The sequence below is a fragment of the Salmo salar genome, chromosome 11, assembly GCF_965601325.2.
Source record: "Salmo salar chromosome 11, fSalSal1, whole genome shotgun sequence".
Taxonomy (NCBI): Eukaryota; Metazoa; Chordata; class Actinopteri; order Salmoniformes; family Salmonidae; genus Salmo; species Salmo salar.
In genome coordinates this window covers 6,740,139-6,761,568 of record NC_138301.1, presented here as the reverse complement: position 1 = coordinate 6,761,568, position 21,430 = coordinate 6,740,139, and the positions used below count along the sequence as shown (strand labels likewise).

The 21,430-nt window shown below is 40.4% G+C and overlaps 1 protein-coding gene across 1 annotated transcript in view; it reads right to left on the bottom strand.

Annotated features, from left to right (window-relative positions):
• The window catches only part of LOC106561902 (protein kinase C-binding protein NELL1), a 527,033-nt gene that overhangs the window by 242,673 nt on the left and 262,930 nt on the right, over window positions 1–21,430 (bottom strand). The window contains exons 9-10 of the mRNA XM_014126233.2: window positions 9,323–9,425; window positions 3,812–3,885 (exon numbers count right to left, since the gene is read on the bottom strand). Of these exons, the coding sequence (XP_013981708.1) occupies window positions 3,812–3,885; window positions 9,323–9,425 (177 nt within the window). The remainder of the gene's footprint in view (window positions 1–3,811; window positions 3,886–9,322; window positions 9,426–21,430) is intronic.

Genomic DNA, 21,430 nt, shown 5'->3' with positions numbered 1-21,430 from the left:
AAATGGCAGCTCATAGAGAAGAGAGTACTCTTTTCCCTTAGTGGAATAATGACTTTAATTATAGTCTACTGCACTGCAATACAGTCCCTGTGCTGCCTGCTCCTTAAATTTAATCTGCGACCCAAATTGCAATCTATTCCCAATAATATATTACTTTTGACCACGCCTCATAGGGTCCTGTAGAGGGATCGTTTTGGGACGCAGCCCTGCTCCTTAGATTTACCCCTCAAACGCTTCAAACAGCCCTTTGTTTGTATGTTCATACATTACGCTCAAATACCCTCATATCTCACCCATGGAAGAGAAAGAAAAAAAGAAAATTTAACAGTGTCGTGACTTTACATTCATTAATCTGACTTATTTATTTAATCCACTAACTGTGTTTAATTGTTACCCGATTAAATGAATCATGTAACATTAGGAATTTGTGGAACAATGGAAGAGGCTGTTTAAAGATTTACCATCTCCCAAATTAAACTCTATAAGGTATATATCTATTTCATCGATAAACAGTCATCTTGTTAATCATATCATCATTCTGAACAGTCGTAACCTCATGCATCTGCAAAAACCCCAGCCTTCCTCATGATTCAGTACTACACAAATTGCTTTAATTATTTATTTACTAGTTAACCTGTTAGGGCTAGGGGGCAGCATTTGCACGTCTGGATAAAAAAAATGTACCCGATTTAATCTGGTTACTAATCCTACCCAGTAACTAGAATATGCATATACTTATTATATATGGATAGAAAACACTCTAAAGTTTCTAAAACTGTTTGAATGGTGTCTGTGAGTATAACAGAACTCATTTGGCAGGCAAAACCCTGAGACATTTTCTGACAGGAAGTGGATACCTGATGTGTTGTATTACCTTTAAACCTATCCCATTGAAAAACACAGGGGCTGAGGAATATTTTGGCACTTCCTATTGCTTCCACTAGATGTCACCAGCCTTTACAAAGTGTTTTGAGTCTTCTGGAGGGAGATCTGACCGAACAAGAGCCATGGAACGATGATGTCCCATTAGACACCTGGCGCGCGAGTTCATGTTGGGTACCCTCGTTCCAATACGTTATAAAAGAGTATGCATTCGTCCACCTTGAATATTATTCATGTTCTGGTTAAAAAAGGCCCTAATGATTTATGCTATACAACGTTTGACATGTTTGAACGAACGGAAATATATTTTTTCCCCTCGTTCATGACGAGAAGTCCGGCTGGCTTAGATCATGTGCTATCAAGACGGAGATTTTTGGACATAAATGATGAGCTTTTTTGAACAAAACTACATTCGTTATGGACCTGTGATACCTGGAAGTGACATCTGATGAAGAGAATCAAAGGTAATGGATTATTTACATAGTATTTTCGATTTTAGATCTCCCCAACATGACGTCTAGTCTGTATCGCAACGCGTATTTTTCTGGGCGCAGTGCTCAGATTATTGCAAAGTGTGTTTTCCCAGTAAGGTTATTTTTAAATCTGGCAAGTTGATTGCGTTCAAGAGATGTAAATATATAATTCTTTAAATGACAATATAATATTTTACCAATGTTTTCTAATTTTAATTATTTAATTTGTGACGCTGACTTGACTGCCGGTTATTGGAGGGAAACGATTTCCTCAACATCAATGCCATAGTAAAACGCTGTTTTTGGATATAAATATGAACTTGATAGAACTAAAAATGCATGCATTGTCTAACATAATGTCCTAGGAGTGTCATCTGATGGAGATTGTAAAAGGTTAGTGCATCATTTTAGCTGGTTTTATGGTTTTGGTGACCCTGTCTTTGACTTGACAAAACATTACACACAACTCTTGTAAATGTACTGTCCTAACATACTCTAAATTTATGCTTTCGCCGTAAAACCTTTTTGAAATCGTAAAACGTGGTTAGATTAAGGAGATGTTTATCTTTCAAAGGGTGTAAAATAGTTGTATGTTTGAAAAATTTGAATTTTGACATTTATTTGGATTCAAATTTGCCGCTCTTGAAATGCACCTGCTGTTGATGGAGTGCACCACGGGTGGCACGCTAGCGTCCCACCTAGCCCATAGAGGTTAACTTATTAATAACACCGAATCAACTTACACCCTTTGCATTAGACAAAGGTCCCTAGTGGACTGACAAAATATGACGGCTTGTTACAACTTAGATGGAGGGGGGTTGAAAAAGTTACATTTATCGTCGAGACATTTCAGAACTATTCTCACAGTAGCATTAATCATATAGTTTGCTCACGAACTTCCACCCGTTTGGAATAAGAAATCATGAATGTATTTACATGTGATTTCCTTTGTTCGGATGGATCCAGCACTCTTTAGGAAGATTGTGGCCTTTCAGCGGCAAGCTGTATGGCTCTGATTGTCTGAAAGGGGTCTCACCTTTCCAGTCTTCTACTGTTGTTCACTCTGGAAGATAGCCAGCCATGTCGCCACTTCCCATTGGTGATGAGAGTAAAATAGTACGGTGATTTGACAAGGGTAGAAGGATGTTTTGAAGAGTTCAAGATATTTTACTCAGGACAGCTAATCAGCTGTACCAGTTGACTGAGAAGGGAGTTTGTCGCCTCTTCCTCCTCGTGTTGATTACTCAGTGTTCAGGATTCAGACCACTATGGACATGAGCTGCAGCTCGCCGTCTCTCTGGTCTAACAGAAAATTAGCTTATTTCTTCACCTTGTGTTGAGGTGTCTAGCTATCACCTGTAGCTACCACCTCATGTTTCCTGGTCAAATTGTAATTTCATTACCAAGGCTTTTTATGCACTCAGGCCGAAGGGGACGGCGCCGTCCATCTGACAGTCACTCCGACCTCACTCGGGGCATGGCTACTTACTTATGCACAGTTTTCAAGAGATAGATTCTCTTATACCTCCTAAAATCACATTCATACCTTAACTGAAATACATTCATAATTTTTCATATTATATGCACAATGTATTCGATGGGAACTTGACAGATAAAGGGTATATACTTTCCGAGGAACAGTATTTTGTCCATATAGTTAATGACATCACAAAATGAAAAGCAATATTACATTAGTTTTCCATAGCTACCCACTGACCATTCCCCACATTGTTATGTTAGAAATATTGTTCCATTATCCACATAACTGTGTAGAGTTTCAGCGGGGAAAGTCTGTGAAACAAAGACATTCCTTTTGTTGATATTAAAGGGGGAGAAAGATCACCCCCATCTCCTGTGATTTACAACAGGGTGTGAACTGTCAAACCAGCTCCCTCCTCCCCTTGTTTGTGGGTGAGAGGAGGTCTGGTTATTGTCAATCATTGCCAAGCTAATCTGACCCATTGTGATCCTCACAGTACAGGCATGACAACATATTGTGTCTTGTCTCTGAGCACTAATAAAGCCAGTTGGATAATTAAATAACACAGAGATCAATCTACAGAACCGAGTTGTACAACTTGCTTGTCACAATACCAGTATCACAATAATATGATACTCGATTTTCCATGGCAAGAAGGAAAACACGAAGCACACTCAGCTCTTTGAAAACCTGCTTTATGTAAAATATAGTGTGCTATAGTTTCGAATATACACAAATGTGACTCTGGGTGACACGTAATGCTGTTTGTTTCTTTGTTTCCAACATTAGGACCGTTTTCCTCAAGAAATGAAGTCTGCTTCATGTTTTGTTTCCTTGCCATGACTATCATGATACTTCACCATACTTCACAGTACTTCTGAGTATCACAATACTTCACAATAGTTCTGAGTATCACGATAATGGTATCGTTACAACCCAAATGCTGTTAGTAAGGGAGGGATGGATCCGTTGTTACCTTGCATTCTGTGCACATTTTCGTTAGCAGACGCTGGCCCTCTGACAGAGTTTGGGCCATGTAGGTGCATTTTGCTGTGGGGACAAAGGAAAATGACATTATCGTTGGTGATATGTGAGTATATATACAGTAAAGTAATTCTGATATTAGGGTTGCCACTTTTCTAAAATTCCCAGATTTTCTATAAATTTATTCAGAGTGTGCAATGTAGCCACACCTGAAGAGTGCATTATGCAAATGAATAAAGTCTGTACACAAAATACTGAGAAGTGCATAGGAAAGGTGTGTGTAGGAAAGTCATACTTTCTGAAGTCGGGATCTGGCCCTAAGAGCTTTGCACACCTGGATTGTACAATATTTGTCCATTTTAAAATTCTTCAAGCTCTGTCATCTTAATTGTTGATCATTGCTAGACAGCCATTTTCAAGTCATGCCATAGATTTTCAAAACAATTTAATTCAAAACTGTAGCCCACTCGGGAACATTCAATGTCATCTTGGTAAGCAACTCCAGTGAAGATTTGGCCTTTTCCTGCTGAAAGGTGAATTCGTCTCCCAGTGTCTGTTGGAAAACAGACTGAACCAGGTTTGCCTCTAGGATTTTGCTTGTGCTTATAGCTGTATTACGTTAATTTTGATAAAAAACATCCCTAGTTCTTGCCGATGACAAGCATATCCATAACATGATGAAGCCACAACCATGATTGAAAAGGTGAAGAGCGGTACTCAGTGATGTGTTGGATTTGCCCCAAACATAAAGCTTTGTATTCAGGACAAAGAGTACATTTCTTTGCCACATTTTTTGCAGTATTACTTACAGTGCCTTGCAAAAGTATTCATCCCTTTGGCGTCTTTCCTATTTTGTTGCATTACAACCTGTAATTTAAATGGATTTTTATTAGGATTTCATGTAATGAACATAAACGAAATTGTCCAAATTGGTGAAGTGAAATGAAAAAAATGAAAAGGAAAAGTGGTGCGTGCATATGTATTCACCCCCTTTGCTATGAAGCCCCTAAATAAGATATGGTGTAACCAATTACCTTCAGAAGTCACATCATTAGTTAAATAAAGTCCACCTGTGTGCAATCTGTGTCACATGATCTGTCACATGATCTCAGTATAGATACACCTGTTCTGAAAGGCCCCAGAGTCTGCAACACCACTAAGCAAGGGGCACCACCAAGCAAGCGGCACCATGAAGACCAAGGAGCTGTCCAAACAGGTCAGGGACAAAGTTGTGGAGAGGTACTGATCAGGGTTGGGTTATAAGAAAATATCAGAAACTTTGAACATCCCATGGAGCACCATTAAAGCCATTATTCAAAAATGGAAAGAATATGGTGCCACAACAAACCTGCCAAGAGAGGGCCGCCCACCAAAACTCACGGACCAGGCAAGGAGGGCATTAATCAGAGAGGCAACAAAGAGACCAAAGATAACCCTGAAGGAGCTGCAAAACTCAACAGCGGAGATTGGAGTATCTGTCCATAGGACCACTATAAGCCGTACACTCCACAGAGCTGGGCTCTACGGAAGAGTGGCCAGAAAAAAAGCCATTGCTTAAAGAAAAAAATAAGCAAACACGTTTGGTGTACGCCAAAAGGCATGTGGGAGACTCCCCAAACATATGGAAGAAGGTACTCTGGTCAGATGAGACTAAAATTGAGCTTTTTTGCAATCAAGGAAAACACTATGTTGGCGCAAACCCAACACCTCACCCCGAGACTACCATCCCCACAGTGAAGCATGGTGGTGGCAGCATCATGCGGTGGGGATGTTTTTCATTGGCAGGAACTGAGAAACTGGTCAGAATTGAAGGATTGATGGATGGCGCTAAATACAGGGAGATTCTTGAGGGAAACCTGTTTCAGTCTTCCAGAGATGTGAGACTGGGATGGAGGTTCACCTTCCAGCAGGACAATGGCCCTAAGCATACTGCTAAAGCAACACTCGGGTGGTTTAAGGGGAAACATTAAAATGTCTTGGAATGGCCTAGTCAAAGGCCAGACCTCAATCCAATTGAGAATATGTGGTATGACTTAAAGATTGCTGTACACCAGCGGGTCCCATCCAACTTGAAGGAGCTGGAGCAGTTTTGCCTTGAAGAATGGGCAACAATCCCAGTGGCTAGATGTGCCAAGCTTATGGAAACATACTCCAAGAGACTTGCAGCTGTAATTGCTGCAAAAGGTGGCTCTACAAATGATTGACTTTGGGAGTGAATAGTTATGCAAGCTCAAGTTCTGTTTTTTTGTCTTATTTCTTGTTTGTTTCACAATAAAAAATATTTTGCATCTTCAAAGTGGTTGGCATGTTGTGTAAATCAAATGATACAAATCCCCCAGAAATCCATTTTAATTCCAGGTTGTAAGGCAACAAAATAGTAAAAATGCCAAGGGGGGTGAATACTTCCCACAAGCCACTGTAAAGCTGCAATATGTATCTTTTTGGGCGATCCAACAATTCTCATTGAAAGCAAGTGTAAGAAGAGTCTGTTTTATTTGCGCTATTTCTATGTTTCCATTTTAAAGTTGAGTTTTTGTCTTTTACTTTCGATTTTGTACACCAGCTTCAAACAGCTGAAAATACAATGTTTGTGGTTATTGAAAATATATTTCACAACGGTTTGGATGGTACAATGATTCTCTACACTATACTTCCTTGTTTAGTCAAAAAAATTAAATTAGGCAAACTATTAGAATTTTAGAAACCAGGAAATGGCAGAGGGATTTCTGCATAGTGCATCTTTAAGTGCCTGGTTGAAAATAGGATGTATGTTATAGAATATTTTTATTCTGTACAAGCTTCCTTCTTTTCACTCTGTCATTTAGGTTAGTGTTGTGGAGTAACTTTAATGTTGTTGATCCATCCTCAGTGTCACGCCCTGACCATAGAGAGCCCTTGTTTCTCTATGGTGTAGTAGGTCAGGGCGTGACTAGGGGGTAGTCTAGTTTATATTTCTATGTTGTGTTCTAGTTTATATTTTCTATGTTGGTGTTTTGTATGACTCCCAATTAGAGGCAGCTGGTAATCGTTGTCTCTAACTGGGGATCATATTTAAGTAGCTATTTTTCCCACCTGTGGTTGTGGGATATTGTTTTGTGATTGTGCCTGTGCACCACGTAGTCACGTTTAGTTGTTCATTTATTTGATTTATTTGTTTTTGCTTGAAGTTTCACTTTGGAATAAAGATGTGGATCTCTACACACGCTGCGCCTTGGTCCCGTTCTTATGACAACCGTGACACTCAGTTCTCTCATATCACAGCCATTAAACTCTGTAACTGTTTTAAAATCACCATTGGCCTCATGGAATCTCTGAGCAGTTTCCTTTCTCTCGAGCAACTGAGTTAGGAAGGACACCTGAATCTGTGTAGTGACTGGGTGTATTGATACAATATCCAAAGTGTAATTAATAATTTTACCATGCTCAAAGGGATATTCAGTGTTCTGCCTATTTTTACACATCTACCAATCTGTGCCCTTCTTTTTGAGGCATTGAAAAATCTCCCTGGTCTTTGTGGTTGAATGTGCTTGAAACGCAATACTCGATTGAGGGTCCTTACAGGGGGTCCTGCATGTGTGGGGTACAGAGATGGGGTAGCCATTAAAAAAAATCGTGTTAACCACTATTATTGAACACGAAATGAGTCCATGCAACTTATTATGAGACCGGACAACTGGTCCCTATGGCCAGGCTGTGCTCACTGTGTCTGTACATAGTTAGCGTTTTCCTCAGTTTTCTATCCATTACAGTGGTTAGATAGTCTGCCACCGTGTACTGTCTGTTTAGAGCCAAATAGCATTGAAGTTTACTTTAATGGTTTACTGGTTTCTCCAATAGGTGATGCATTTTAATTTTGCTTTGTGATCATTTGGTTGGGTCAGATTTTCTGAGTGCTGTCCTGAGGCTTTGTTTGGTTGGACCAGCTTCTGAGGGGACTCTTCTCTATGGTCACCTCTTGCAGTCAAGGGCTTTGTATGTAGGGGGTCACTTGTTTTTAAATGATTATAGCATTTTTTGGCTCTTTTTTGGATATTGAGCAGAAGAGGGAATTGGCCTAATTCTGCTCTGCATGCATTGTTTGGAGTTTTTCTCTGTACTCTGAGGATGCTCTTACACAATTCCATATGCAGAGTTTCAATTGGGTGTTTGTCCCATTTGTTCAATTCTTGTTTTGTAAGCAGACCCCACACTTCGCTGCCATATAGTGCAATTGGTTGTATTATTGATTTGAATATTTTTAGCCAGATCCTAATTGGTATGTCTAATTTAATATAGATTTTAATGGCATAGAAAGCCCTCCTTGCTTTATCTTTCAGTTCATTCATGGCCAGGTGGAAGTTCAAAGTGGAGCTGATTTTTAGTCCCAACTATGTGTAGGTGTGTGTGTGTTCTATGAGTAGAGTCTAGTAAAAATGGGTATTGATTGAGGGACCTTACAGATAATTGTATGTATGAGGTACAGAGATGGGGTAGCCATTAATCAAATCATGTTAACTACTATTATTGAACACCAAATGAGTCCATCCAACTTATTATGTGATTTGTTAAGCACATTTTTACTCCTGAACTTACTTGCCATAACAAAGATGTTGAATACTTATTGACTCAAGACATTAAAGCTTTAAAAAGTTTTATTTAAAACAATTCCACTTTGACATTAATGGGGTACTGTGTGTAGATCAGTGACACAAAATCTAAATCTAATCAATTTAAAATTCAGGCTGTAACACAACAAAATGTGAAATAAGTCAAGGGGTATAAATGCTTTCTGAAGGCCTTGTACATATAACTAAAGGTACAAAGGAAGTACCGTACAGGGTACCACCCCAGTTACAGTTTTGACTTAAATCGGCTTGAAATTCTATGGCAAAACTTGAAAATGGCTGGTTGAATGATCAACAACCTACTTGACAGATCTTGAAGATTTTTTAAAGATTAATGTACAAATATTATACAATCCAGGTGTGCAAAGCTCTTAGACTTACCCAGAAAGACTCACATCTGTAATCGCTGCCAAAGGGGATTCTAACATGTATTGACTCAGGGGTGTGAATATTTATGTAAATTAGATATTTCTGTATTTAATTTTCATTTTTTTCTCAAAAAGTTATAAAAACATGTTTCACTTTGTCATTATGGGATATTGTGTGTAGATGGTTGAGAAAAACTAGTTTAATCAATTTTGACTTCAGGCTGTAACACAACAAAATGTGAAATAAGTCAAGGGGTATGGATGCTTTCTGAAGGCACTGTACCTCGCCTAAAGGTACAAAGGAAGTACCGTACAGGGTACTACCCCTGTGACAGGCGTTTATACCCCTTTAGGAACAAATCTAAAAGTTTTTTTCTAAGAGTATGCCACACTCTAAAACAATAACAACTCCACTGGATACACTGTCCCTATTCTCAAACCATACACAGCCTAGCCCTTGACCCATGTGAGTGCCGTGCTCCAGCACATTGTCTCCTCACTCAGTGGTCGAGGCATGATGACAGTACTCACGTCGGCATTTCTTGCAGCAGGTGCCCACCACATGCACGGGGAGAGAGTCCTCTGAGCAGTTGGCAGGGGGACAGAATATCCTGCGACACTCCACCACTCCATTCTGAAGAGACAAAAGATTACCCTAAAACAAACAGATAGCATTACAGAGCTCTAACATCCCAGTGTGTGTCTGTGGCACTACCAACAAGATGAGTGTAAAACAGACAGAAAAAACATACTGCATTCAAAAATCATGTCCTTATTTATCAGTCCTCATCTGTTACTTGTGCAAATCACATAATCAAACTCTATCATAAAAACCGGACTCTGTAATAGGCTCATAGCAGGAAGTCATGGTGGTTCTCTCTCTCTCTCTCTCTCTCTCTCTCTCTCTCTCTCTCTCTCTCTCTCTCAATGATGGTCAAAGACAGGAATATACTAGACTGTTTGTAATTAAGCAATAATAATTATAATAATACTCATATTAACAGCAATTATAACAAATAATAAGGAAAAGGCAAACATGAATAATCACACCATATTTCTCACTGGCTGTCCCTCTGTTTGTGGTGGGAGGCCACAAATTTGGCTGCTAAAACACAGCATTCAGTTTTTTCACCAAGTATGTATTTAAGTTTGTGTTCATCATTTTAAGTTATCTAATTCTTCGTATTGTTGTATAATTTGGGGAAATAATTAATTTATGTCAATATCTGTCACAGATTCAAAGAAAATTCAGCTCTGTCTCTATCTCATCTTGGGGGCTGTCACGTTTGCTCCCTCTCCGGCCTCTAGGTCACCAGGCTGCTCGTTAAGGTGCACACCTGTCACCATCGTTACGCTCAATAACGCAATATGACACTCACCTGGACTCTATCACCTCCTTGATTACCTGCCCTATATATGTCACTCCTCTTGGTTCCTTCCCCGGGCGTCATTGTTTCTGTTTCTTGTTTGTGTTACTTGTTTTGGATTATGTTGCGTTTTTTTCATTAAAACACTCACTCCCTGAACTTGCTTCCCGACTCTCAGCGCATGTCGTTAAAGGGGCAGAATGAGCACAGCCTATCCTCTCTGGGCAGCCAGGTTTGCCTGGGACAACTGGTCTCTATGGCCAGGCTGTGCTCACTGAGTCTGTACATAGTTAGTGTTTTCCTCAGTTTTCAATCCGTTACAGTGGTCAGATAGTACACGGTGACTGACTGTCTGTTTAGAGCCAAATAGAATTGAAGTTTACTTAGATTTCTTGTGGTTTCTCCAATAGGTGATACATTTTGCTTTGTGATCATTTGGTTGGGTCAGATTTTCTGAGTGCTGTCCTGAGGCTTTGGTTGGACCAGCTGCTGAGCGGACTCTTCTCTATGGTCACCCCTTAGCAGTTGAGGGCTTAGTATGTAGGGGGTCACTTGTTTTTAAATGATTATAGCATTTGTTAGCTCTTTTTGGGATATTGAGCAGAAGAGGGAATTGGCCTAATTCTGCTCTGCATGTGGTGTTTTTCTCTGTACTCTGAGGATGCTCTTACAAAATTCCATATGCAGAGTTTCAATTGGGTGTTTGTCCAATTTGTCAAATTCTTGTTTTGTAAGTGGACAAAGGTTCACTGCCATATAGTGCAATTGGTTCCATTGATTTAAATATTTTGAGCCAAATCCTAATTTGTATATCTAATTTAATATATATTTTAATGGCATAGGATGCCCTCCTTGCTTTGTCTTTCAGTTCATTTCACAGCCAGATTGAAGTTTCATGTGGAGCTGATGTCAAATATGTCCCAAATATGTGTAGGTGTGTGTTCTATATTAATAGAGCCCAGTAAAAATGCATATCGGTTTCCCTGACATCTGGATCTGTTACGATTGTGTGGAGAGACGGAGCAAGGCGCAGCGTGCTCTGAGTTCCACATCTTTATTTAATGAAACTCACAAAACAAAAAGGAAATAAACAACTAATCGTAATGAAAGAGGTGCTACATGCACTAACTCAAAATAAGATCCCACAAAACACAGTGGGGAAATGGATGCCTAAATATGATCCCCAATCAGAGACAACGATAAACAGCTGCCTCTGATTGGGAACCATACCAGGCCAACATAGAAAAAACAACCTAGATAACCCACCCTAGTCACACCCTGACCTAACCAACATAAAGATTAAAAGGCTCTCTATGGTCAGGGTGTGACAGGATCATTTATGGAATATCATCATTTTTGTATTTTTAAGATTGACTGTCATGGTCCTGATCTGACAGAACGGTTGCAGATGATCTAATTGTTGTTGTAACCCTTTTTTTTGTGGGGGACCGCAGCACCAGGTCATCTGCATACAGGATGCATTTTATTTCTGTGTTGTTAAGAGTGAGACAGGGGGCTGTTGATTGTTGTAGTGTTTTTATTCATCAATGTTTTGTTTTGGTTCACTTGTTAAGGTGTGTAGGGTATAAATTATCGGTAATTCGAAAATTTAGTAGGAATCCAATTTGACTTTTGTTTAGGACATTGTTTTCACTGAGAAAGTGCAGTAATGTGATTTTCATGATGGCACAGAATATTTTCCCTAGGATGCTCCTCTCTCGCTCTTTCTCCTCTCTCTCGCTCTCTCGCTCTCTCCCCATATCTCTCTCTCACTCTCATCCTGTCTCTGCATCCATCTGTCTATCTCAATCTCGCTCCACACCCTCTCTCTCTCCATCTCTCCTTCTCTCAAATGGCACTCACAAAACTCCATCCTGGGCTGACATGGGGTCTGAGATTGGCCTGATTCTACACATTTTCTGAGTTTAACATGCTCCTGAGGAGGCAGGAACTCTTATTACTGGAAGTCTTATTTGGTTGGGAATGCTTGATTGATAGAGAGAGAGAGTGAGAGAGAGAGAGAGCATGAACTACAAGAACAAATACAAACGATTCAACCCAAAAAGGCCTGTGGTGTTCATACATTTTACATTTTAGTCATTTAGCAGACACTCTTATCCAGAGCGACTTACAGTAGTGAATGCATACATTTCATTTCATACATTTTTTTTTTTCTGTGCTGGCCCCCCGTGGGAATCAAACCCACAACCCTGGCGTTGCAAACACCATGCTCTACCAACTGAGCTACAGGGAATATCCTAAATTAAATATCCTAAATTAAATAAATGATACAATATACAGACCACAAATTCCAATTGGCTATACTTAAACTCTAACATTATCCTCAACTCTTCCCCAATATTTGGAACCAAGGTCTGATCTCCCCCCAATCCACAAAAGTGGAGACAAATTTATATCAATGAACTGGCGAGGACACAAGAACAGTCTGCAGCACCCGGCCTCACCTTACTAGAGTCTAAAGTTAAATGTTTACTGTTTGCACATGGTCTGGTGCTTCTGTCCCCAACCAATGAGGGCCTGCAGCATTAATTAAATCTTCTGCCAGACTTGGGCCCAGACAGTTAATCTCAGTAAGACAAAAATAATGGTGTCCCAAAAAAGATCCAGATGCCAGGACCATGAAAGAAAATTCCACCTAAACACTGTTGCCCTAGAGCACACAACAATTATACATACCTCAGCCTAAACATCAGCACCACAGATAACTTCCAAAAAGCTGTGAACGATCTGAGAGACAAGGCAAGAAGGGCCTTCTACGCCATCAAAAGGAAGATCAAATTTGAGCCTTCTACGCCAATGAAAAAGAACATAACAGTTGACATCCCAATTAGGATCTTGCTAAAAATATTAAAATACCAAGAATTCACTAAATGGGACAAACACTGAAAAGAAGTGATTCTCAAACCTAAAAAGCTAAAGCCCTCTGCCAGCTACTACGGGGACTCTGCTCACAAACTGGCCCCAAAGAGCCCCAGGACAGCAACACAATTAGACCCAACCAAATCATGAGAAAACAAAAATAGAATTACTTGGTACATTGGACAGCATCAACAAAAAAACTGAGCAAACTGGAATATTATTTAGCCCTAAACAGTGTACACAGTCCTTTTGTTTCATCTCTATTTCACTTGCTTTGGCAATGTAAACATATGTTTGCCATTCAAATTAAGCAGAGAGAGAGAGTGAGAGAGAGTTTAGTTAGAGTTTTAAATAATCTTTATTTGGTCTGGGAACCCACAACACAATAAAAATTCATACAAAACCAGTTACACATCAATTAAAAACAACACCAAATCCTCCTCCACAGTAACTAAACAACACAACAGACTCTGAATACCCCATATACTCATAAACAGATCAATATTGTTAACCAGTTTGTAATAACCCTCAGTCTCGCTCCCAACATTCCCTCCAGCATTCCCACCACATCCACAGACCCCTGTCCCCGAATAACGTTCTTTCGGGTCTTCCATATTGCTAATTTAGCTGCCCCTAACACAAAATTAAGCAAAATAACTACACCTCTTCAACTAAACCTGTACTTTAACCCAAATATAAAAAGTTGGGAAGAGAAAACCTCTCCCAAAGCTGAGAACCAAGAAAGTGATCAGGTCAATCATCCCGACCAACCTGGGACACTGTAAAAACAGATGTGCCAGAGTTTCAGACTCTGCACAGAATGGACACCCTTCCCCAACTGTCGGATCCAGGTGTACCAGATGCATATTGGTGAATATGGCTCCATGTATTATCCTCCATTGGAGGTCAGCTGTCCTCTTTTCAATAGACAGTTTGTATAAAGACCGCCAACAGCCTTTTGGGGATGCACCTGGATCCAACACACCCACCCACCTTGTCGATTTTACCCCTTCCAGGGAAGAGGCATGGGACACTTTTACACACATTTTGTACATGGCCTTCTTTCCCACCTCCTTGAACTCCCCCAGCTCTGGGGTATCGAATGAAAGCAGCATCCCCACGTCCTCCTGGAATGACCCCGCCGCAGCACTAACAATCAGTGCAGGGAACACATAATCCAGACACTCCTTCCAACAATCAGAATTGGAAGTGCCAGTCACATTCTGCAGATCAAGTACTGGCAAGGAATCACAGACCTCAGTGACGACCTTTCTCAGTAGGCGAGATGATCGGATCCCCGCTCTTTCTCCCAGCTCCTCCAACGATCTGCTCCTGCTACGCATCAGATGACCCAGCTTAGTACACCCCACACCTAACAGGCATAAACGTAGGTTGGCTGAACCCAGAGCATGGGACTGGATGGCAGTGTTGTAAAAAAGAGGCTCTTCAAAAAGCCACATCCCTGGCGGTGTGCCGGCCTTACGGGACTTGACAAGAACTCTCCAAGCCTGCATAACAAACTTATAACAGATAAAATGGAGTCAGGCCAGACAAATCACCCCCTCCAGCTTTAAGAGAAAAAGGTGCTTGTCTAAGCCCAAACAGCCCGCTTTCCTCATCAATGTGTAGGCTGTGTCGACCGAGCTAGAACCGTCACTGTGCAACAGTCTCTGGGCTGCTTGAAGCCGGAAAGCCATGATCCTGGAAGAAATGTCCACCAGGCCTTGCCCACCCTCATGCAGTGGCAGGTACAGGGCTGCAGCTTTAACCTCTATGGGACCGGCGGGACGAATTCGTCCCACCTACGTAACAGCCACTGCCAGCCTGTGGCGCGATTTTCAAAATCTTCAAAATCCTATTACTTCAATTTCTCAAACATATGACTATTTTACAGCCATTTAAAGATAAGACTCTCGTTAATCTAACCACACTGTCCGATTTCAAAAAGGCTTTACAACGAAAGCAAAACATTAGATTATGTCAGCAGAGTACCAAGCCAGAAATAATCAGACACCCATTTTTCAAGCCAGCATATAATGTCACCAAAACCCAGAAGACAGCTAAATGCAGCACTCACCTTTGATGATCTTCATCAGATGACAACCCTAGGACATTATGTTATACAATACATGCATGTTTTGTTCAATCAAGTTCATATTTATATCAAAAACCAGCTTTTTACATTAGCATGTGACGTTCAGAACTAGCATACCCCCCGCAAACTTACGGGGAATTCGCTAACATTTTACTAAATTACTCACGATAAACGTTCACAAAAAGCATAACAATTATTTTAAGAATTATAGATACAGACCTCCTCTATGCACTCGATATGTCCGATTTTAAAATAGCTTTTTGGTGAAAGCACATTTTGCAATATTCTAAGTACATAGCCCAGGCATCACGGGCTCGCTATTTAGACACCCGGCAAGTTTAGCACTCACCATAATCATATTTACTATTATAAAAATGTCATTACCTTTTGTTGTCTTCGTCAGAATGCACACCCAGGACGTCTACTTCAATAACAAATGTTGGTTTGGTCCAAAATAATCCATCGTTATATCCGAATAGCGGCGTTTTGTTCGTGCGTTCCAGACACTATCCGAAATAGTAAAGAAGTGTCGCGCGCTTGGCGCAATTCCTGACAATAAAATTCAAAGTATTCCATTGCCGTACGTCGAAGCATGTCAACCGCTGTTTAAAATCAATTTTTACGTCATTTTTCTCGTAGAAAAGCGATAATATTCCGACAGGGAATCTCCTTTTCGGCAAACAGAGGAAAAAATCCCAAAGGCGGGGGCGGTCGGGGTCACGCGCATAAGCTAGTGTCTCTTGATGGGCCACTTGAGAAAGGCGATAATGTGTTTCAGCCTGGGGCTGGAATGACGACATTCTCTTTTTTCCCGGGCTCTGAGAGCCTATGGACGACGTGGGAAGTGTCACGTTAGAGCAGAGATCCTTAGTAAATGATAGAGATGGCAAAGAAGTTCCAGAAATGGTCAGACAGGCCACTTCCTGTAAAGGAATCTCTCAGGTTTTGACCTGCCATTTGAGTTCTGTTATACTCACAGACACCATTCAAACAGTTTTAGAAAATTTAGGGTGTTTTCTATCCATATGTAATAAGTATATGCATATTCTAGTTACTGAGTAGGAGTGGTAACCAGATTAAATCGGGTATGTTTTTTATCCAGCCGTGTCAATGCTGCCCCCTAGCCCTAACAGGTTAATCCAGTGTTGTCCAGACCAGAAGAAATTGAAAAGGGTCCTCTGAAGCTCTTGTATCAGACCCCCCGGTGGCTGTAAAATCATTAGTCTATGCCACAGGGTAGAGGCAGCAAGATTATTAGCTACCAGTACCCTTCACCTATAAGACACCTGGGGTAGCACCCATTTCCACCTTGACAGTCTGGCACACACTTTCTCCACTACACCCTCCCAGTTCTTTTTCTGAAATACATCAGAGCCATGAAAAAACCCTAAAGTCTTCATCCCATCTCTGCCCCACTGAAGCCCCCCTGGTAACCGTGGAGCGGATCCCATCTGAAGCTGACCTGCCCACAGCGATTCACTCTTTTCCCAATTGACTCTAGCTGAGGAGGCCCCCTCATACACCTTTAAAGTGTTTTAGAGAACCTTAACATCCTCAGCCCCTGTAATAAAAACTGTCACGTCATCTGCATACGCAGACAGTGCTATCATGGGACCCTTCATTACTCCTGGCACAGAGAAACCAGTAAGCCTTGTTCTTAAAAAACAAAGCATTGGTTCAATTGCCAGACAATATAACTGCCCTGAAATTGGGCATCCCTGCCTGATGCCCCTTTGGACAGGGATGGGGCAACTCAAACCACCCCCCACCTTCACCATACACGAGGCCCCAGCATACAGTAATCTCATCCAAGACAAAAAAACATTCCCAAACCCAAAGGCTTACATTGTCTTGAACAAGTACTGGTGGTCCACACAGTCAAAGGCCAAAGAAAGTAAACCCACATTCACATCAAACAGTTTACAAATGTCTAAAACATCTCTTATTAGAAATAAGTCATCAACAATAGACTGGTCAGGTATACAGTAAGACTGGTTCTTGTGGACCACTCCCATGCCCTCATTTTTGCTTGTAAGCAGGAATCAGGAGGATAGAATTATGGTCAGATTTGCCAAATGGAGGGCATGGGAGAGCTTTGTATGCGTCTCTGTGTATGGAGTAAAGGTGGTATAGAGTTTTTTCCCCCTTGGTTGCACATGTGCATGCTGGTAGAAATGAGGTAAAACTGATTTAAGTTTGCCTGCATTAACTTCTCTAGGGTAGGGGGCAGTATTTTGACGTCCGGATGAAAGGCGTGCCCAAATTAACCTGTTAGGGCTAGGGGGCAGTATTGACATGGCCGGATAAAAAAACGTACCCGATTTAATCTGGTTACTACTCCTGCCCAGTAACTAGAATACGCATGTCATTATTGGCTTTGGATAGAAAACACCCTAAAGTTTCTAAAACTGTTTGAATGGTGTCTGTGAGTATAACAGAACTCATATGGCAGGCAAAAACCTGAGAAGATTCTGAACAGGAAGTGGCCTGTCTGACAAGTTGTTGTTCATCTTGGCTCTTTTTATTGAAGACTGAGGATCTTTGCTGTAACGTGACACTTCCTACGGCTCCCATAGGCTCTCAGAGCCCGGGAAAAAGCTGAATGATATCGAGGCAGCCTCTGGCTGAAACACATTATCGCGTTTGGCAAGTGGCCGATCAGAGGCTTAGGCGCGTGCACGAGTCGACCCCGTGCTTTATTTTCTTTCCTCTTTTTACCTAAACGCAGATTCCCGGTCGGAATATTATCGCTTTTTTACGAGAAGTACGGTAATGGAATATTTAGAATTTTTTTGTCACGAAATGCGCCATGCTCGTCACCCTTATTTACCCTTTCGGATAGTGTCTTGAACGCACGAACAAAACGCCGCTATTTGGATATAACAATGGATTATTTGGGACCAAACCAACATTTGTTATTGAAGTAGAAGTCCTGGGAGTGCATTCTGACGAAGAACAGCAAAGGTAATAACATTTTTCTTATAGTAAATCTGACTTTGGTGAGTGCTAAACTTGCTGGGTGTCTAAATAGCTAGCCCTGTGATGCCGGGCTATCTACTGAGAATATTGCAAAATGTGCTTTCACCAAAAAGCTATTTTAAAATCGGACATATCGAGTGCATAGACGAGTTCTGTATCTATAATTCTTAAAATAATTGTTATGTTTTTTGTGAACGTTTATCGTGAGTAATTTAGTAAATTCACCGGCAGTGTTCGGTGGGAATGCTAGTCACATGCTAGTCACATGCTAATGTTAAAAGCTGGTTTTTGATATAAATATGAACTTGATTGAACAAAACATGCATGTATTGTATAACATAATGTCCTAGGGTTGTCATCTGATGAAGATCATCAAAGGTTAGTGCTGCATTTAGCTGTCTTCTGGGTTTTTGTGACATTATATGCTAGCTTGAAAAATGGGTGTCTGATTATTTCTGGCTGGGTACTCTGCTGACATAATCTAATGTTTTGCTTTCGTTGTAAAGCCTTTTTGAAATCGGACAAACTTCAAACTACAGTGACTTAGGGATCATTTTGCACTTCCTAAGGCTTCCACTAGATGTCAACAGTGTTTAGAACGTTGTTTCATGCTTCTACTGTGAATTTGAAGCGAACAAGAGGGCCTGGAGTCAGATGAGTGAGGAAATGACATGAGGTTAGAGGCGCCGCTCACGTGAGTGTGAGCTGTGTTCCTTTTCTTTTCTGAAGACATTGGAATTGTCCTGTTGGAATATTACTGAAGATTTATGTTAAAAACATCCTAAAGATTGATGCTATACATCGTTTGACATATTTCTACGAACGTAAATATAACTTTTTTTGACTTTGTCGTGACATTTTCGCGCGCTTCCTGCATTTGGAGTAGTGGACTGAATGCGCAAACAAAAAGGAGGTATTGATCGAACAAAACAAACATTATTGTGGACCTGGGATTCCTGGGAGTGCATTCTGATGAAGATCATCAAAGGTAAGGGAATATTTATAGTATTATTAGTTTTATTGACTCCACAAAATGGCGGGTTTGGTTTCGTGTCTGAACGCTGTACTCAGATTATTGTAAAGTGTGCTTTCACTGTAAAGTTTTTTGGAAATTTGACACAGCGGTTGCATTAAGGAGAAGTGTATCTATAATTCTTTGAATTACAGTTTATTACTTTATCAATGTTTATGATGAGTATTTCTGTAAATTGATGTGCTCATTCACTGGAAGTTTTGGGAGGCAAAATATTTCTGAACATTACACGCCAATGTAAAATGGGGTTTTTGGATATAAATATGAACTTTATCGAGCAAAACATACATGTATTGTGTAACATGAAGTCCTATGAGTGCCATCTGATGACGATCATCAAAGGTTAGTGATTCATTTTAGCTGTATTTCTGATTTTTGTGACGTCTCTCCTTGCTTGGAAAATGGCTGTGTGTTTTTTTTTTGTCAAGGTGATGTCCTAACATAATCTAATGCTATGCTTTCGCCATAAAGCCTTTTTGAAATCGGACATTGTGGTTAGATTAACTTCTCTAGGGTAGGGGGCAGTATTTTCACGGCCGGATAAAAAACGTACCCAAATTAAACGGCCTACTACTCGGGCCCAGGAACTAGAATATGCATATAATTAGTCGATTTGGATAGAAAAAACTCTGAAGTTTCTAAAACTGTTTGAATGACGACTGTGAGTATAACAGAACTCATACCGCAGGCAAAAAGCTGAGAAAAATCTAACCAGGAAGTGAGAATTCTGGTGTTTGTAGTCCTTTCAAGTCATTGCCAATCGAACACACAGTGAGTTAGGGTTCATTTTACGCCTACGGCTTCCACTAGATGTCAACAGTCTTTAGAAAGTTGTTTGAGGCGTCTATGATGAACAGAGACCGAACAAGAAGGCTGGGAAGTTGGTGACCCATGGAAGGATATCAGTTCATTGGCGCGCATTCATGCGAGAGGTAGCTCTGTTCCTAAACGTTTTTCAAGACACTGGAATCGTCCAGTTGGAATATTACTGAATTTTCACGTTCTAAAGGCCCTAAAGATTGATGCTTTACAACGTTTGACATGTTTGAATGAACGTAAATAGTAACTTTTTAAAACTTTTCTTCGTGACATTTTCGGCGCACTTCCTACATTTGGAGTAGCTGAACTGAACGTGCGAACAACAAGGAGCTATTTGGACATAAATTATGGAGTTTATCGAACAAAACAACATTTATTGTGTACCTGGGATTCCTGGAAGTGCCTTCTGATGAAGATCATCAAAGGTAAGTGACTATTTCTAATGCTATTTAATATTTTAGATGACTCCAAAATGGCGGGTATCTGTATTGCCTAGTGTATTTTTTCTGAGCGCAGTACTCAGATTATTGCAAAGTGTGCCTTCCCAGTAAAGTTATTTTGAAATCTTTCACAGCATTAGTATAAAGGAGATGTTCATCTATAATTCTTTGAATGACAGTTTAATATTTTATCAACGTTTATGACGAGTATTTTTGTAAATTGTAGTGCTGATCCACCGGCAGTATTGGAGGCAAAATATTTTCTGAACATCACGCGCCAATGTAAAATGCTGTTTTTAGATATAAATATGAACTTGATCGAACAAAAAATGCATGTATTCTGTAACATGCTGTCCTAGGAGTGTCATCTGATGAAGATCGTCAAAGGTTAGTGCTTCATTTAGCTGTGTTTTGGGTATTTATGATGCATCTAGTTGTTAGGAAAATGGCTGTGTGGTTATTTGTGTCTGTGTACTCTCCTAACATAATCTAATGTTTTGCTTTCGCTGTAAAGCCTTTTTGAAATCGGACAACGTGGTTTGATTCAGGAGAAGTATATCTATAAAATGGTGTAAAATAGTCCTATGTTTGAGAACTTTGAATTATGACATTTTGTAGTTTTGAATTTGGCACTCAGATTTTTCACTGGCTGTTGAATAGTGTGAACCGTGGGTGGGACGATTGCATCCCACCTGCCCGAGAGAGGGTAAGGAGAATCTTATCTTTAAAATGGTGTAAAATACTTGTATGTGTGAGAAATTTGGATTATGAGATTTTTGTTGTTTTGAATAAGGCGCCCTGCTATTTCACAGGCTGTTGAATAGTGTGTCCCGCAGGTGGAACGGTCACGTCCCACATACCCCAGAGAGATTAACCTCTTATGGACAGGCCAATATCCAGTGGTGGCGCCTGCCGCGAAATACAAAAAACCTTAAAATGCTATAATTTCAAACATATGACTATTTTACACCATTTGAAAGAGAAGACTCTCCTTTATCTAACCACCTTGTCCGATTTCAAAAAGGC